This window comes from Amia ocellicauda, chromosome 3 (assembly GCF_036373705.1).
Source record: "Amia ocellicauda isolate fAmiCal2 chromosome 3, fAmiCal2.hap1, whole genome shotgun sequence".
NCBI lineage: Eukaryota > Metazoa > Chordata > Actinopteri > Amiiformes > Amiidae > Amia > Amia ocellicauda.
Window position 1 is genome coordinate 16,365,538 of NC_089852.1, and position 19,688 is coordinate 16,385,225.

General features: G+C 39.6%; 1 protein-coding gene and 1 long non-coding RNA gene across 3 annotated transcripts in view; both read right to left on the reverse strand.

Annotated features, from left to right (window-relative positions):
• Positions 1-1,373: 1,373 nt before the first annotated feature.
• LOC136747271 (uncharacterized) lies at positions 1,374-8,475 on the reverse strand. The gene is made up of 3 exons (XR_010816460.1): positions 8,387-8,475; positions 2,510-2,607; positions 1,374-1,956 (listed from the first exon to the last, which is right to left on the reverse strand). It is a non-coding gene; the product is annotated as an uncharacterized LOC136747271 (long non-coding RNA).
• A 4,937-nt stretch (positions 8,476-13,412) lies between these two features.
• Positions 13,413-19,688, reverse strand: part of slc6a6b (solute carrier family 6 member 6b) — a 38,175-nt gene continuing 31,899 nt past the window's right edge. For both annotated transcript variants that reach the window (XM_066698320.1, XM_066698319.1), the window contains exons 13-14: positions 18,626-18,796; positions 13,413-17,751 (exon numbers count right to left, since the gene is read on the reverse strand). In XM_066698320.1, coding sequence (XP_066554417.1) covers positions 17,596-17,751; positions 18,626-18,796 — 327 coding nt within the window. In that variant the 3' untranslated portion in view covers positions 13,413-17,595. The remainder of the gene's footprint in view (positions 17,752-18,625; positions 18,797-19,688) is intronic.

Sequence of the window (19,688 nt, forward strand, 5' to 3'; positions counted from 1 at the left end):
ATTCTGTGCAGCTAGGATTGATTTATGATGCTTTAAAAAACATGCCTATTGATTTTCTGTACCACACTATGAAACATCTTTTTTAATAGTTTGCAGTGGAAACAACAAAAACAAGTATGTTGGTTGCCTGCTGGTCTACCGTTCTCTGCATAATTGTAGACATGCTTCTCCTGCTCCCTGAAACCATGTGGAATCTTGCTTGGTGGTCAGATTTGTAGTCTCAATTAGGCTTGGCAGTGTCACCGAAAGATTTTGACTTGCTCTCCCCTCAAAATCAATGATTCCTGTTCTTGTTATGGAAGAATAATTGCAGCATTTGGTTTCAGAAGTATTTTAACCGCGGTGCATACAGTCTCCATAACAGAGACAGGGAATGTTACCTCACTACAAACCCATCCATCTGTTTGATCCACTGTTGAGACCAGGGCATTGGCCATATATAGGCAAAGGATGGGTTGTAATAAACGAGGGCATGCAGATACATTAAGACACCCAGTGACTGGCTGGTTCATTCAATCTAGCAGCTCTCCAGGAGAAGGGGAGAGTGTCTTGTTTAGGTTGTTTTTTTTACTAGGAGTCTATTCATGTCCAATGTAACGATAAAGCATATTTGCACTAAATGAAGTTCAACCCCAGACTGCTCCTTTTAACGGTTGTCTTAGATCCCTTGCCATGCAACAGCCCGGTTCTGTCACAAAGGTGAGCCACCCTTTAATCAAAGGGTTTATTTAATTTTTTACATTGCGAGGTTGTGAAAAGTCCTACTGTGGTGATTCAGCCCCCTCTTCATTCATCACAGTGCCTTTTTTTTTTTTTTGTTTCTTGCAAATGTGTCCATAGCCAGAGCAAGCACACGTCATATAGAACAGCGTGATCCAGCTGTCCACTTTCCAGATGCCCTTGTTTCCATTTTTAAACACATTATATAATGGTTGCTATACAGAGCCCTCAATCTCTTCAAATGGCCTTTTGTAATGCGATCCGAGTGACGGTCCAATAACAACGTCTAGTATACAACCTGCGGGTGCGTTTTTGCGGTTCGTGGAGGGACGCTCTGCTTCTCAGCACCTGCCGAGTGCCAAGATCTATTTATAAGATTCAACTTGTTTTTTTCCACTGTGGCCCAGATCAGCATGTGTCCCTGTTCCTACGTCTAGGGAGACGAGAACTGGAGGGGAAAAGCAACATTCAGCCCTTCCCTGTGCTGTTCACGCATCCCCAGAATAGGAAAGTGCTCAGTGCAGATTCACCACCTTGCATAGCAACACAAGGCGACAAGCCATCCAAGCTACAGTAAGGACATATTAATTGTTAAGGGCAACAGCTGGAGGTGTGCAGTATTATCATCTGATTTATTTTTTGGAGTCTTTATTTTCATTTCAGCTTTTTCAACAGCTACAGCTTTTTTCAACAGTTTAAGTAGCTAAAGTTACCTAGTTCCACTGTGTGTGATAACCTCAGACTCAGTTTGAAGTGGAATAATTAGAATTTGTCTTTCATATTATGTTTCTTCTTGTTTGCTTTCCTTTTGTTATCAGTCTGTGTTTCTCCTGATTAGAATACTTGCCATGCCAGCTGATTGATTGAAAAGCATCAGCAGTGTCTTACAAGTGGTTTGTGGAGTGACATAACCAACACCGGCAGGCTAAGAAACAGGGTGTATTTGAATGTACAGTACAGTTAAATACATCTGTGCATGGAAATGTGAATTTGAAATGTGGGGCCTTTCAGGCAGATGCTAAAACTTTACCATGTGTATGTCAAGAGTCAGTACCATGGACCATCCCGGTATCAGTGGGATTCTATGGCAAAGTTAGTGAGGTGGAATACAGCTGACCAACCCTAGACCTTCAGCTGTTGTGTATTCTATTCATCCATCCATCTTCAGGAACTGCTTCATCCAGGAGTCTAACCCATCAGACACATGGTTCAAGGCAGGGCACACCCCGGGTTACCCTGTCAATTGCCAGACAGAACACACATGACTAGTAGTAGTTCAACCTCAGCAGCAGTTCTCTGTGATGTGGGAGGAAAGCAGAGCACTTGATGAAAGCCTACACATCCATGGGGAGAGTATGCAATCTCCACACAGGCAAACACCCAAGGCTGGAATTGAACCTGAGTAACAGGACCTGTGGGGCAGCAGCACTAACCTCTATGCCCCTGTCATACCCCTGTTTTGTAGTGTGACAGTGATTGTTTTTGGTTATGATTACAATGATTTGCTCAGTGTTTGTTGTCATGTTTGTTTTGCTTTAAGGTGGACATAGTACATATAAAGATAAACCTTGTGCCTACATTTAAATTGAAGATGTGCCTGAACATGTTTTTGCCACAGAGATGTAAGTGTATTGAATGTTGTGTGACCTACAGGGCAAGTGGAAGTGTCAGGAAATGCTTGGGTTAAACTGCTGGAAGCCACAGAAATAAATCACTGTTATGGAATTGCTTTTAGAGACCATTAACAGTTAGGTCCGGGCGTGCATTCAAATAACAAATTGCTACTCACTGTGCACATGACAAGTTGTAATGGCTCATTTAATCAGCATGTTGAAAGCCAAGACATTTGACAGGAGCAGATGGCTGTCAGTTGATCCAGGTATACATCTGAAAACAGACAAATGTCAGGTACATACATATGGGCTATCCACTCCATTCTGGCCCCATTTGCGTGGGTGAATTTTAGATGTGATGTGTGCACTTTTCCTAAAGACGACCTTTCTCTCAATTTGTGGAGTGTGTACAGAACCGGTGGCTTTATATGTAGTAAATGTGTTCAAAGTCATGTTTTTGTACATGCAGTTTATATGTAGTGGTAGTGTGGCAAATCTTACACATGTATCACTCTGTCAGCTAAAAATGTAGAATAGCTGAGACATTGATTTGAACAGTTTGATGGCATATGGAATAGTTTTTCGGCCGCCAACGAACCTGACTTTACTGGGCTTTGTAAGGGAATTTTATGGAACAGAGATCAATGTACCTGAACATGGTACACTGTGAATGACACCTTGTCCCAAAGTCCCATAACTACATCCTGTAAATAGCCTGCAAGCTTTTGTATATTCTAAAATGACACAGTTTGTTATGGATTCAGACTGGTGTATTCAATATGATACAATGTGAAACATATATATGATGAGAAAATGATGAGACTTCCTGAAAAGAGGAGCACTGTACACACCTTTATATTGCATGGTTTTTTGCATGTTTGTGTTTGGATGTGAGAAACATGTGTATGAATGTACTGTGTGATGACAGAGTGCTGCTGCATTGATTGATAGAGAGTGGATGAATGGTTCAAAGGTCATGGTGTCCTTTCACCATGAGTTCACAAAGCAGACAGACACTAGGGACACTTCAGGGCAACACCCTACAACAATGTATACTGCAGGCATTCTTTCACTTCCCTCAGAATGGAAACTGAAAGGTAGGAATTAGCATTTCCACTTGTACCTGAATGACCCCTATTCTAAATCCAATAAGGCACAGTAGTGTCATCAACAGCAACTGGGCTACAGAAGTGACAATGCATTGAAGTTTTAACACGCCTTAATAACAGTGATATACTAATCATACTAAATTCCGATTTTTGTTTCTTCTCAAATTCCTACAGTGACTTTGAATTTTTATTCGGGAGGGAGCGTGGGGGGCCACATAGTGAGCAATTAGTCACAGGACAGCAGGCAATGTGCTCAACAACATTTCATTTGACCGTTTGAGATAACTGCCAGGTCTGGCCACTTCTCATAGCGGGGAAGAGGAGAGGCTGTCCCATGACTCACAGATCACACCACTGTATAGATGTGTTGAATCATCAGACAGGCGTCAGCTAACCAGATACAATTTTTTGGGGAAGAAAGAGTGAACATGCTGTAACTCTGTTAGCTGAAGCCGCACGCTTCACACACATCTCGAGATGTGAAACTAGCGATTATTGAATGGGCAGCTGTCAAAGGTTTCTCAAGGTGACCTGAGAGAGGATGCACATCATACATCAAGGCATAAACTAACATCAATGATAAGAAGATGTACAAATGCACCAAACCAGGCTCAATTTCAAAATATTATCAAATCAAATGTGTAAGTGATGAATGATGCTGTTATTTGTAGAGGAGAAATGTAGTGTCCCAAGTGTTTTAGTTTTTCCCTTATTTTGAAGCACCTGAGACATGTAATTGTGAAGGTAAAAAGTGAAGGTAAGTGCATTCTGGATTAGTTGGGTAGCAAGGATGGCTGCATTGGCAAGGGGCAAAAAAGTGGTATAATTAGGCGTATTTTGTGATGAGTGCATACATGTATGTTGTATTTTGAAAGTATACATGATATGTTGTGTGGAGATGTATTGCTCCTCTCCCATACATGTGCCTTCTTCTCAGCTCCATTTCTACAAATACCCCAGACACACCATGGGCCTATCCAATGACATCATCAACACAATGCATGTAACTACAGCCAATGTACACAGCTGCCACACACTTCCCAGAGCACCATGGCCATCTCAGATTATCAGGACTCTCCCTCATTCAGGACTGAACCTCACCACAACAACAGGCAGGGCCAACATCATCACCCACTAACTCCAGTAACACATTGCTGCGCAGCTGCACCAACTCTCAGCAACCCTGTCCTCGCTGTGATTGAACACAGCCAATCACTTGCAGAAGACACTTGTCAGTCTTTTGTTTCAGGCCAATCACCTTCTTCATTTATTAAAGTAAGGCGGGATTCAAAAACTTTTTTCATTCAAGGTTCATGTAGTTTAATACAGATAATAGTGACTATAAGCCTTTACCAACTTTTCTGCTTTTTTATTTACTGGTATGGGTTAGAGATGTCACTTTTAATTTCTGCATTGATATATATTGACAGGTTATCTCAATTAAAGTAAATGATTAAGTGCTGTTAGTTTTGCGAATGGTTATAATGAAGATAGTAAATTGAAATAATTATTTGATTTTAGTGTTGTTGAGTGCACAGAGATCTCTACTATGCTTCCACTCGATTTGTATTTACTGTTTTAATTGTTATGCAGTTTATAGCAGACTACCGGCATATTACTTTGTTTTGTATTATTGCTGAGCCTTTGTAATGAAGTTGCTGATTAATAAAACATGTGTGGAAGATTCATTTGCAGTTTACTTCACTACTGACCTGAGAACTAAGGTAACCCACGGTTTAAGTTTATTTATTTGGTATACATTTAAAACATGCATTACCAGACTATGGAGATTAGTCACATTGTTTCACAGGGCAAAAGGAAGGGATGTAGTGGGTAATATAACGAGAAATATAACAAGCTACATTTTGAATGAACTAATATGTAAAACTATTATTATTACTTTTTCCTCAAGAAACGAATAGCGACTAAATATTACGTTTTATCAGTACTGACCCCAACACTGTCAATCACATACAGGTCACCCAAGTTATGCACAGCTGCATGCCCAAAATATAAACTTAACATTCATGAGACAGAACTCACAAACACCCACAATATGTATCAAAAGTCAGGAACCCAACAGATAGTAATATTGCTGAGGGAGGGACAAAAAAACAACAACTATATATATATATATATATATATAATCCCACACCTTGTTTACATAATCAAAAGGCACATAGAAACTCTGTACCACATATCCTAATAGTCCCCTATGCCTCAGAGTGGTTTCCCATTCATTCCTTTGCTCCTCATATGTTTTCTTAGCTCTTTGCTAACTAAGGACATAGCAATAGCACTTGGCTTATGTCACATAAGACATAGCTGTTTTGGGCCTTTCTACTGCACTTGCCACTTGCCACCTGCCCACTTTCAATCACTGATTCACTCTCTCTAAACCAAATCTCACCCATGGACCTCTTTCGGCTCCCCTAATTAATAACATTCACTCCATATCTGTTCTCCCTCACAAACCAATCACAAAAAGCTCTTGGCTACCAAACCTTTGAGCACTAGCCTGCACTTCCAGGACATTGCTTATTCTAACCCTGGCCACACTACACCTTTCTTCAACTGCGGCAACATCTTACCCTTCTGCTTGGCATCTAGGACTGACAAGATCTGTTACCCTCTTAAACTCTCAGCATCTCCCCTCACCCGCAGTACTTTTCTTGCAATACAGTTCAAATGGTCTTGACTCCATCCCATTTCCCTTCTCTTCACAAGCAATCCCACTTCCAGTCTTGCACACAACACAACATGCACTGCGCCTGCTAACAACACACACCCAATAAGCACAACTCCAATTGCACTCATCTTCAATGTATTATAGCTAACTGGCACAAAGACACTATCCACAAATACACAAGCTCATAACTCCACACGACAGCCAGAATCAAACACTTATGTCATTTTTCAAAACAAGCTGTGTCACATTCACCATGACACTGCAGCTCCATCTGTCATGCTTTCATTCTCACTCATCTCCCACAGAATTCCTCCGCTGCTTCAAACCCTCTTTCTAATTCTTCTCTAGTGCTGCACAACAGAAGTGCTGTTATTCACAAGGGATTTTATGGGAGGAGTACAAAAGGACAATGACTGCAGTGATTGAGACTTCAGGAACAGTTACATGACTTATTCAAGGGGTGGTCAACCCTGATCTTAGAGGGCCACAGTTTTTTTTTTTATCCAGATCATTAACTGCTTAATTGAGCCAATTGTGGGTCTTAATTAGTCACAATTTCCATGTGTTCAAGGTATCCAGTGATTGATGATTGGAGAGAGGCCTGTAAAACCTACAGGACCTGATGAGTAATGTCAACATTTGCAGCTCATCTTCAGTTTAAAATATTATTATAAAATATACAAAATTTAAAAAAGCTGTTTCATTCCATACCTCTTCAACAAAACACCATCCAAATAATCAAATAATTCACGTTCCCTCCTGACAACATCAGGCTAATCATAAGTGGAATACATATCAGACCACTGACAAGACTACAGTTCACATTTTACAGTGGCTGCTTTCTGCCATATGTTGCGTCTGTCAGTCTATTTGGGGGTCGAGACTTCAGTATTTCAACATGAAAGTCCTTGATATTATTCCACACAGAATCAGACTGTCATTGCTCCTACCAATCACCTGACCGGAAGCCTATTGACATGTTGCAGGATGAACTTAATAAGAGGCCTAAAGAAAAATGCCACAGTTCATACATGCTCTGTGACACGGCTATGTGGGCTTCAACAGCCATAATACACTTGTGCCCCGTTTCCACTGGCGGACGCGTCCGTGTTTTGTGGAGGTTAACTATCTGCTGCCAGACGTGTCCGTCAGCGCCCGTCCCGCCCACTGAGGACACCAGTCACTGTCACAATTGGAGGTGTGTGTTTGACTGAGACACAGGAGGAGATCAGACACATTGTGTCGGAAGATAAAATCTCAAGTGCCGTGTGCGATCACGAAGAAATTACAGTTTATTAGCAGCATGGAGTGAAATCCACGTACAGAAACAATGACTGATACAGTTCATATCCGAGTGTATTAACACAGACCGGTGCAGCGCCTGACTAGTTCCAATAAACTGAAGGATAATAATCGCATCAGCAGCCGACGGTATTAATATTGAATGACAGCTGGCGGGTGTTCAGGCTGTGTGTTGAATGTGTGCAGGACAATCCAGAGACAGTCATCCTGAAGGAACACGATTCATTAACGTGCGCCCATTTACAAGATAAATGAATGAATAAATAAATACAGCAGATCTGGGTTTCCCTCTAAAACATTAAGGACTGGTTTAATAAATGCGTCCATAAACGCCATGACTGAGACGCGCACTTCAGTTCAATTAAAGCTGCTATATTGTATCCGGATGATTAATGTGAAACGTGTGTATTTTGTTCCAACTGTAACTTGCCCTGGTTAAGGACGTCTGATAAGTACATTATAATAATACGGCAAAAAGTATCGTTTGCAGTTACGAATCTGCAGAAAGAGTAATAAGTTAAGGGAGTCACGCTGTGCCATTTAAAACACATATATACCAGCACAAATGATGACGATAATAATAATACTAAATAGCAAACATGTAGTTACTGTTGCACATGGAAACGTATTCTTATGTGAACACGCTTGTCTGAATATAATGTCGTCTCTACACGTTCAGCTCTTCCTAATATGTCTGAACAGAAACGTGTATTTATTGCGCTGATTACAATCATGTAAAGCAGAAATAATAAAACAGACACAAAGTCCTCTCTCGTCAGGCTGTGTCGCTCGTACTGTTGATCTCTGTCTGTTTTTAACACGAACGTAAACCAAACCCACAGAGGGACGGATCACAGCGGCCTGCTTTACACACAGCTCTGCGACTGCGCACGACATGGCGGATCCGAGGCATTGGTGCGCACCATGCTTACAGAATGGGATACTAAGCTCACCTTCAAGAGGCAGGTATTGGAAAGAGACATCTGCACTCCAGTGAAATAAGCCACTGTCCTCGGGTGCATTCTCTTCAGACCAGTTAAAGCCATTTGCAATTTTATTACAGTTAGTCAACTTGTTGCTTGCTTGCTTTCTTGGATTTCAGCCAAGTTCTCCTTGTGACCAAACAGTTGCAAAACTATTCACAGTCATTTCAAACAATGTTCTCAGTTGATTCATTTAATTTCACCACAATGACTCCTTCGGCTATATTTAGCAATTACTTGTTGATCAGTCAACCTTATGCAAACTGTAAACAGTCTTCTTAATGCCTTAAGTTTACAAACCTCTTATCTTAATCAGTTCCATCAGCTGGGATATGTACAATTTTATGTAGGCAGAGTGAACACTCGCCAAGCTTTGAAAACACTGCATGTGTGTTTGTATGTATATTGGTTGTTTTGTAATTTATTTGCACATGTTTTTCTTAGAGCAAAGACTTCCCCTATTTCAAGTGGCAGAGAGATTATCAGGTGGTTTTAGTTGCGGGCGGGGGCAGTGTAAGATGTACCAGATATTTGAGGAACGCATAGGTGAGTAGTTTGTGACTCATTGCATATAGTGCTGGCTGATTATTATTTCTGCTGTTTGTGTGCCAGAGAAGGCAGTGTGAGGTCCATATTCAAGCATATAAGCAAGCAAGCATATAGTCCTTTCTGGCTCACTGCATGACATTTTGGTCTGAAACCTAGCAGGACCTGGGTTCAAATCCTGGTGCAGTATTAGGCATTCAGCCTAATTAAGTATATTAGGTATATATATACAGTGAGAGGAAAAAAGTATTTGATCCCCTGCTGATTTTGTACGTTTGCCCACTGACAAAGAAATGATCAGTCTATAATTTTAATGGTCGGTCTATTTTAACAGTGAGACAGAATAACAGCAAAAAAATCAAGAAAAATGCATTTCAAAGAAGTTATAAATTGATTGCATGTTAATGAGGGAAATAAGTATTTGATCCCCTATCAATCAGCAAGATTTCTGGCTCCCAGGTGTCTTTTATACAGGTAACGAGCTGAGATTAGGAGCACTCTCTTAAAGGGAGTGCTCCTAATCTCAGCTCGTTACCTGTATAAAAGACACCTGTCCACAGAAGCAATCAATCAATCAGATTCCAAACTCTCCACTATGGCCAAGTCCAAAGAGCTGTCCAAGGATGTCAGGGACAAGATTGTAGACCTACACAAGGCTGGAATGGGCTACAAGACCATCGCCAAGCAGCTTGGTGAGAAGGTGACAACAGTTGGTGTGATTATTTGCAATGGAAGAAACACAAAATAACTGTCACTCTCCCTCAGTCTGGGGCTCCATGCAAGATCTCACCTCGTGGAGTTTCAATGATCATGAGAATGGTGAGGAATCAGCCCAGAACTACACGGGAGGATCTTGTTAATGATCTCAAGGCAGCTGGGACCATAGTCACCAAGAAAACAATTGGTAACACACTACGCCGTGAAGGACTGAAATCCTGCAGCGCCCGCAAGGTCCCCCTGCTCAAGAAAGCACATGTACAGGCCCATGTGAAGTTTGCCAATGAACATCTGAATGATTCAGAGGAGAACTAGGTGAAAGTGTTGTGGTCAGATGAGACCAAAATCGAGCTCTTTGGCATCAACTCAACTCGCCGTGTTTGGAGGAGGAGGAATGACCCCAAGAACACCATCCCCACCGTCAAACATGGAGGTGGAAACATTATGCTTTGGGGGTGTTTTTCTGAAATGGGGACAGGACAACTACACCGCATCAAAGGGACGATGGATGGGGCCATGTACCGTCAAATCTTGGGTGAGAACCTCCTTCCCTCAGCCAGGGCATTGAAAATGGGTCATGGATGGGTATTCCAGCATTAAAATGACCCAAAACACACAGCCAAGGCAACAAAGGAGTGGCTCAAGAAGAAGCACATTAAGGTCCTGGAGTGGCCTAGCCAGTCTCCAGACCTTAATCCCATAGAAAATCTGTGGAGGGAGCTGAAGGTTCGAGTTGCCAAACGTCAGCCTCGAAACCTTAATGACTTGGAGAGGATCTGCAAAGAGGAGTGGGACAAAATCCCTCCTGAGATGTGTGCAAACCTGGTGGCCAACTACAAGAAACGTCTGACCTCTGTGATTGCTAACAAGGGTTTTGCCACCAAGTACTAAGTCGAAGGAGTCAAATACTTATTTCCCTCATTAACATGCAAATCAATGTATAACTTTTTTGAAATGCGTTTTTCTGGATTTTTTTGTTGTTATTCTGTCTCTAACTGTTAAAATACACCTAAATTATAGACTGATCATTTCTTTGTCAGTGGGCAAATGTACAAAATCAGCAGGGGATCAAATACTTTTTTCCCCCACTGTATCTATAGATATATAATAAATCAAAAAGCAAAAAGGGCTATAATTATTATTTGTGTACAAATATGTATCTACCTAGTCAATAAACACTATATATGTTATGATCAAATGTATCCAGACCCATTAAATGTAGTCCTGTAGCACTTTGTGGTAATCTGGTGGTTTCAAGAAGTCTGTGGGTATAGGTCAGTCAATATAAATTGTCAGCAGGTTGAGAATGGCATGAAAATCCCAGGCTTAAACCTAACCTTAATACCAAAACCGTAACCCTAACCCTAACCCCTTGGTGGTTTTGTCATTGGATGTTTAAGTTAGGATGTTGTTTACTAAAATGAACAATGATCAATGTAAAAAAATCTAATTTGATATTTGACCAACCAACATCTTATTCTGTTTGTGATGTAGTTCACAGTTATTTAAACGGGTCTATTTTGAGTTCTACAAAAGCACCAAGTGTGACACTTGCAACACAGGTGCCACTGCTAAGCTGTTTAGAATTTGTATTACAACACTCTCTGACAACTTCAAAAACTCTACCACCAATCTCTGTATAAAAAGATCCATATACACTGTGTTTCACCATTATTGTTTCTTAAAAATATTTTCTGAATTTACTCCGTAACACATTTAGCTATACATCTTAATTTAAGTACATGCTGAATTTGAAAATATACGACACCATGACAGTACACTGTTATGGCAGAAAACAGATGTTGCTCATATTAACATGTTAATGCTCATATATCAATAATTGTACTTTTTATATGTAAACAATAACATAAACAGTAACATTCTTCAACATTATATTGAGCCTAAAAGCACAAAAAATACAAAGTTCAAAGTTTCCATTATTTAGGAGCTACTTCATTTAAGGAAAGAAAAAAAATAATGTCAGCATCTCAGCCTTTGCCAGAGAGGTGGAAGCATAATTTGGTCGTAACAACAGAAGTAGCTTAACATTATTAGAAAAAATGACATTAATAATAATAATAATAATAATAATAATAAACATATTTTATTACCTTTTGTTTGAACATCTTTCATTTTCTAAACAGCCGCATGCTTGTCCAAGCCTCATAAAAGATTAGACAGACCCTTCGCTCCTGTTTTCACTACAGCTTTACAGAATAATGGGCACTTTTGAATAATAATAATAATAATAATAATAATAATAATAATAATAATACATGTTTTCTGACCCTGCAGTGTTACCAGTGAATGGACAAATATGTTTTCATTAAAAGCAGAAAAACCTGTAACATTTCTGGGAAAGCCATTGACAATGAAACCACAAGCCAATATGGCTATCCTGAAGTTTGGGTTGAAATACAATTCTTGAAAAAGACATCAACATTTTTCTTTACAACTTATCCTGCAATCATTCCAATCAGCTAACTCTATCAGGTTCAACAAGGCAAGCTGGGACAAAGAGGGGTGCTGAGTTGGACAATTTCATTTCTAATCGGCACAAAAAAAAAAAAATGTTTTCAGTGACAAGATGAAGAATACATAAGCTGTCAAAAGACACACTAAAGGGACACCTACCAGCTACAGAGTAGGATATAAATACTTTTGTTTGTTTTTCTCGATGTGGTCAAAAAGTTTAAAAGCAGCATGGCTACAAATTGTTTCTTCACAATGATCCACAGAACCCCTAGCTGTGGGCCAGGTCTGGTCTCAGACAAAAGCCACAAAACCATGAAGGCCTGCATTTGAAGGTTAACATGATTGACATCTTCTGTGAGGCTCTTAATGAGTATTCAAGAACAGATAACCGTGTGCAGATAATACCATTTTTTTTATGCCAGGCAGGACAGCTGGAGCACAGCAGGTAGCTCCAGTACAACAGAAAGAAAGACACAGGAGAAGCTATTTTTAGACAACTATATTTACATGTGGGAAGGGAACAACTTTGTGAATTACAGGACCCTGCCATTTTTAAAATGGAACACCACAGCATTGCACAATGGGCCCATGAGTGCTGTGAGAAAGCTGCACATGCTCTAAATACCCGAGTGTCTGAGGCCCAAGGCTGAGACGATGGCAGTGTTAGGGTCAGCTCTGTTACGTGCTTGGTGCTACATCACATGTTGCATCACATTTCAGCCTTTGACCAGTATAACTTGGTAACAAAGCAGGAAAGGGCTAAACAATTCTGGTCCTTGAAGGTGGCAGTCCAGTAGGTTTTGTATATTGGACACCCTAGTATATGGGATGTGCTAGTGTCCTCTGTGTCCTTTTACAGCCCCATAGAAACTCGCAACTACAACTAATGGAGATGTATTTAAGGCATTCACTAATAATGGACAGTCATCAAGTTCAACTAAGCAATTAGCTCCACAGGGTTAAGAAGCCATTACCTCCTGTCAGTAATTAGGAAACCACAAAACCCTTGAGAACAAGAGTTTATTACACCAGATAAACAGTCTATGTGTTAATGCATCCCCTAACACCAATACATAATATTAACATCACAATAAATGTCATACTTCTATTTTAAGTTAACAAATAACTTTTTTTTTTTTATGTCACCATTTGATAGCATCATTGATCAGGAGTTTTTATACATTTAGGGTATTGTAATCTCCCCCTCCCCTCCACAAAACATTTTAAGGGATATCAATTAAAAACTCAGACCACAGAGTGATTTTCAAAATATTTTTTTATTTTTTTTCCCTCACAAAGTTTTCAAATTACAAATGTCTTCTATCAAAGCAAAGAAAAAAATTACCAAAATATGTATTTGTTTTGTTGTTTTTTTCCCTCTAAAAATGCAAAACTATTAAATAACTGCACAAGCAATGAAGTGTAAAACAGTTATAATGTCATATTGCCACAGATTTAGGTTTGGTATTACAGTACAGGAAGTGGGGTTTGAACAGGAGCATCCTGTCCATGCCAGAATCATTGAATAAAATGATCCATCCCAAAATAATTTCACCGCTGAATCATTCCTTTACAGGACTGTGCATGGATCTAAATAACAAATGGTCCACTGCTTGCCCTTTCGCAGTAACTGGTAGATTTACCAAATTATTTTCCCAAATCAAGCTGATTTCAGTAAGAGACAAACAAGGCTACTTGTTCCATTTCAAATTTAAACTATCTTGATCTAACAAACAATTTCCAACTAGAGGTAATTGTGCTTAATTTTCCTTCCATTTGACATTGTAGTACGCATACCTTGGTTCAGAACTTGAAGGAACTGTACATAGAAATGGGTTTGGTTGGACACTCAAAAGGGCACCACAAAGTTGTTGACCGTATGTTTTTAAATCCATGCCTAATGAAGTTTAAAAAACAAACAGATTAAAAAATATTTTGGAAATGGTACCAGTTTAAAAATGCTGACGAAAAATCATGACGGCACAATCAAATAAAAAAATTAAAAACAATCACAGTTGATTTAGGTATCTAACCCACATCCAAAAATATAAAGCTTTGAGTGGGCAGGGGAAATTAAAAAAAAAAATTATAAGATATACATGGAAATGGCAACGTACAAGGGGGATCTCACAACCTGGGTTTCGTCCTTCACCGAGACATTTGGATGTTCCAATTTAGTATCTTAAAAGATCTTAACATGGGATTAGAGCATGGAGCTGGAAGGGAGACCCTTAATGTAACGAGGCACGGCCCTGTTAAACTGACGTCGGATTACCCTTGGTCAACTGTGAACACTGCTGGGCCACTGGATGAGAATATTCTAGCATTAGCCTAACTCCAATTCACCATTTCATCTGGGAGGTGGACTGATGTAAGTCTCGGACCCCTTTCCAAGAAGGCAGAGCTGCATGTGCTATCCATCAATGCTGACAGACCTCTAGGGCTTGGAAAGACATCCTATATTGTGTATCCAGTGTATCCAAGCTATGCCACACCATGCGTCATAGTTTACTGCTTGAGGAGAAGTGTTCAGTTCAGGCTCCGGTTTTGATACGGCAATGAAGGCCTGGCAAACTAAGCAGGAGGTGGGTTTTTCTTCCTCATTTTACTTTGCAATTTCACAAACTAAATATATATATATATATATATATATATATATATATTTTTTTTTTATTAAATCTACCTCCAGTGGGCCTGACCTACTTTTGTATTATTTTTTCTTTTTAGATGGAGGTTTGCCAATTTAATCTATTAAAGTTCAAATTCTTGGAGCTCTTTTTCTCTTTATGTGCCGCAGGGTGTTATAAAGGTCGTTGCACTGTGTTGCCAGGTCCTAAAAGCCCTTGAGTCTCTTGTTTAATATCATACCTTTTAAAGATAACAAGTGGCTCTCTAATATGGCTATTCATGTCAGTTAAAGTAAGCAGGTTATGAATGCAATTCAGCACTCCTGTTGTCTGAGGTTAGTGAACAACCTGGTTGGATGCATTGCTCCTTGGCTGCCCAACAAAGATATTGCTGGGATTCGATCTCTGGATTTGGGTGTCACCCTTCTCTTTCCTGTATTTTAGAGCCACTACAATAGATTGTTAAAGAGATGTATTTACAGCAAAATTTAAACATCCTGGCTTGGAAACAGCACTATGTCATCAAGTAATAAAAGGCAAAGGCCTAGTGACTAGAGCATTTCAAATTCCAGTCTGTTTGCCAGATCTGCAGCCTTAGTCAGATTGTTGTGTAGATCTGTTTAGCAACAGAGTAAATACAATCGCACCGCATTGGTTAACAAGCTAGCTGTCGCAATCTGCATGAAGAGGGCCTAGGAGAGATCACCATCTTATTTTGCCAATGTGTGGGCTGCTTGGTGGTCCTGTATGGGTTTATCTGCTGAACATGAACAATGAAGGCTTTTTTTAAAAGACAAAATGTTTATTTAAAAATGAAAAGAAAGTTTTAGTTATTGTAAAACCCGTTTTCAAAACACATTTTTTTTTGTTTTATAGCTTACAGGTTATTTTTAAGAAATTAAATTAGCTTAAAAATTTGTTTCATGATCTAAAAACCTTTTCCCCTTTCATATTTTTACAAAAGGAAGGGCTGCTACACAAAAGATGTAAAAAAACAAACAAAAAAAAAACAAACCTTACATTTCTGCTTTTACTCAGATGCCTCAAACTTGTGACAAGGTTTTGTTTGAATGCATTTGGGTCGTTTTCTTTCTGGTCTTTCTGTTCGATTTCCATTCTTTTGGTTTTGTAATTAAGAACAGCCATTTGACTAGACATTTGTAATAATTATTGTACAATCTATGGCCTTGCGTTAGTTTGGCGATTGGGTTACAGCTGTAACTTTGTCTTATTGAATCTTTGAACATGAAATGTACCGACCATTAGAAAGAAACAACATAAAAGCTATATTTCTATCAAGTATTGCACATTAAAAATCGCAATTAAGCTTTTGCTGATTAATGTTTAAATGTAAAATGATTACTTTGTCTCCAAAAGCACTCTTCACCAAGTGCTGCTCATGTACAGTATAAAGTTTTTAATACAAAAAGGCAAACGTGAATGAAAAAAATAAAACATTTTAAACTGAAAATCGATACACTTCAGATCAGGGGGTGGGGTGTAAGTAGAGTTCGCAGGAGAGCGTCTACCTTTTAAGAAAGATTGGAATTTCAGTGTCAAGAAATTGGGACTGAACAGGTCTGCACATTCTTGATAGGTATTTAGTTATATTTACAAAATGCATTTGACTTGCTCTGGGTATTATGTATGAATTTTCCTGCCTACAATGTTTTAAATTGTATGTATAAAAAAAAAAAGATTGCATTGCTTGTCTTCTTCTTAAAACTCAGTTCTAAAAATAAGCAGGTGAAGTTAACATGAAACCGAATAGACATGGGTGGGGGTAGAGGGTGGAAAGAGGGTCCGGACTGCAAAACCAGTTACTACTAATTGATATTTCCAGTGGCAGGGGTAATATTTGTTTAATAGCTGGTAGTTACACTCTGATTGATGGGCTTGTTCAATTGTTAAAAGGTGCATATATTTATGTCGAGCCCTTTCATTTTCCTTCTGCAAAAGCACCTATCCTTCCATGGTGTTTAAGAGATTTTAAGTGTTTTTTCTTGTAGCACTAGTTCAATGTTATGTGCCTTATGTTTCATGGCTGTCCCATGTAGCCAGCAGTACAATAGGAAACACTAAAGGGGGCGAGTTATAAAGTGCAATATACAAAACACTAATGCACTAGGATGGAGAGTAGTGTTAGCCTTGAAGACCTCTGTGCCAGCACCTACATTGCAAAAATGGCTGTCACATGTCAGTCCTTGAGGGGGTAAACCTCAACTGGTAAAGACGGCCCAATGGCATGTGGCGCTTGGCTGCTGATGTTGCTGATTGAGTTACATTCAGTTGTATTTCACAAACATCATCAACAACAACAAACAACAAAAAATCTTACCATACAAGGATACTTCCACAATAACATAAAACTTGTTTTAGGGGGGGTGGGTAGAGGGGTGGGGGGGTTATTGTCTTAACACACCGACAAATCGAAATGTTCACTTTCAAACACAATACACCTTTGTTTAGTTTATAATATTGTGGCCCATGTTTTTTTTTCTTCCCCCCCTAAAAGCAGACCACTAATATTCCACTATCTACAGAAAGGAGGTAAAAAATAGAACGATGAAGTCCTATTTGAAAATACTGCCTCATATGTAGTAGATCAATGCTTCTAACTACAGCAATAATATTATAATAAAAAATATATATAGTAAAAACACCAACAGAAAACAATGTAACTTCCTCTGTAGAAAAAAAAAAAAAAGGAAATCCTAGTGCAGATACATAGCAATGTAAACCTGGTCCTACGACTATTAAAAGTTAGGAAATATAACATGGAAAGCAGGTCAATATTCCTCTCACAGAGAGCGCTCACATCATCGTTTCTACAATGGTGTGGGTGGGCTTTATCAGGCCGTTGTTCCCGTTGGGATCTAAAGGATAGGCCAGCTCGCTGCCTTTGGGGCGATGGTCTGCAGGACGAGAGCTTGCTCCCCCCCTTGCCGGCGCTGCAACTGCCTTAATCCGCTGTGGGGGGGGAGAGGGAGAGGGAGAGGGAGAGAGAGAGAATAGGTTAGACCCTGCCTTTCTTCCTAGAGGAGGCATATAACCAAAGCTGGGGCCAGGATTGTGGTAAACTCGTCTGACTTATGAATGTGTTCAAGCAAGACACACCGAAATGGGCTTATGCATCAACCATTTTCTTATCCAATATGTTAACCGTGCAAGTAACAAATCCTGAAAGAACACAATCACTGACAAACATTTAAACGACCTATGTGGACCTATATCAATAGCCTGAAAGAGAAGACAGTAATTCAAAAGGAAAACTAACCTTAAAATTGTAAGAGTTATGGACCATAAAATCCTATAATCTGGCATTTGCTTAATCACTATTTTGATTTATGCTATTACAGCAGTATTACAGTATTTTGCAATAATATTTGGAAAATGTATTTGATTAAGTTTGTTTATCTTCTATATATTGCAATAAATAAAATGTGAGCCTTTGTAATAAGTAGTTTGGGTTGATTTCTTAGCAGGAAAAAGCAGGCATTGTGGTAAGTTGCATAAATCACACATTTATTATGTAGGGTATTTAGCTGCATGGTTGTTAAATACATGAATAACATTTTTCAAATTGTCATAATCCTCCCCCACCCCACCCACCACCTCTGTATAGTTCAGCATTGTCTTGTGTACTATGTGGGACACTTGGCAGCAAGTGTCTGTAGGGTCTGAACGGTCTGAACATGGCACTCTACTGCATGAGATTGTAAGATTTTTGAATGAGAGCTTGTAGGCCAAAGGGGGATATGAACCATTTAACAACTCCAGTTTACACCTAAACAATCCAAGAGGAACATGTGCCAGAAGGAAAGCTCCTTGTTGGACAGCTTACCTCAATCAGAGGCCCATCAGACTGAATGATCTTGATGACAACTACCATGGGGATGCAAATCATGGAAGCGAGAGCCAAACACCAACCGACACCAATCGACCAATCAGGGTACTCGTAGCTCTTATTGTACTTCAATGGTGTATATTTGGCCAAGGAAAAGATAAAGCAACCCTGTGGGAAGGAAAAGCAAGCAGGAAATGTCAAATTGGAGAAAATCAACAACAAAAGAAGGAGATGCTCAACTTGCATACTTCCTACTATGACTTTTCCCGAGCTAGCTTTGGTGTATGTGTTGGGCGCATGGCTACGACGATGTCAATCAACTCCCAAGCTGGGCTAAAATTAACCAGGGCTGGGAGTATAAAATTGGACTCGTCGAGATGATATTGGAACCTGACTCTAATGTTTAATCCTCTTGGCAGTAAGCTCTTCAAAAGTATCTCAAAAGTTACTGGGGCACTGAGTTACTATTCCCCATCGCCTGTAAGATTAGAACCATCAAGTGAGGGGGGGAGGTGGTTGGAGTGTGAAGTGTGAATTCAAAAGAAATGTACTGAATCCCCAGCACAAGCTTTCAGATCCACAAAACATTCGTACAGAACAAATGAAGCATAGGATCTTAGGCACATTAGCACTTTTAAGCGACCACTTGGCATTCCTGCACGGTGGGTATTCCTTGGGTGTAGAAGCTGACTACGGAATTACACCTTTCAGAAAGTTTAGGTTTTATTTATGTTGTAGGTCCTGGTTTGGTGAAAAACTTTCTACACAGTGACTACAAATCTGATCGGCAGAAGATTCCTTGTTAGGGAACATGGCTTTAAAGTGGAGCTTGCCTCACATACATGAAAGGCATCATTTAGCAACTGCTAATGGACAAAAAAGCACTGTGCCTTTCACTGGCATGTATGGTTCTTTATTTGTAGTGACTCCTTAACATCACTCCATTTAATAAGAACTGACACTAACACTTAAAGGAAAAAATATATAAAAAAGCAAAGCACAAACTCTTCCCTTTTAAGATCAAGTTCACATGGATTTCTGTGGAATGAACTTCCACATT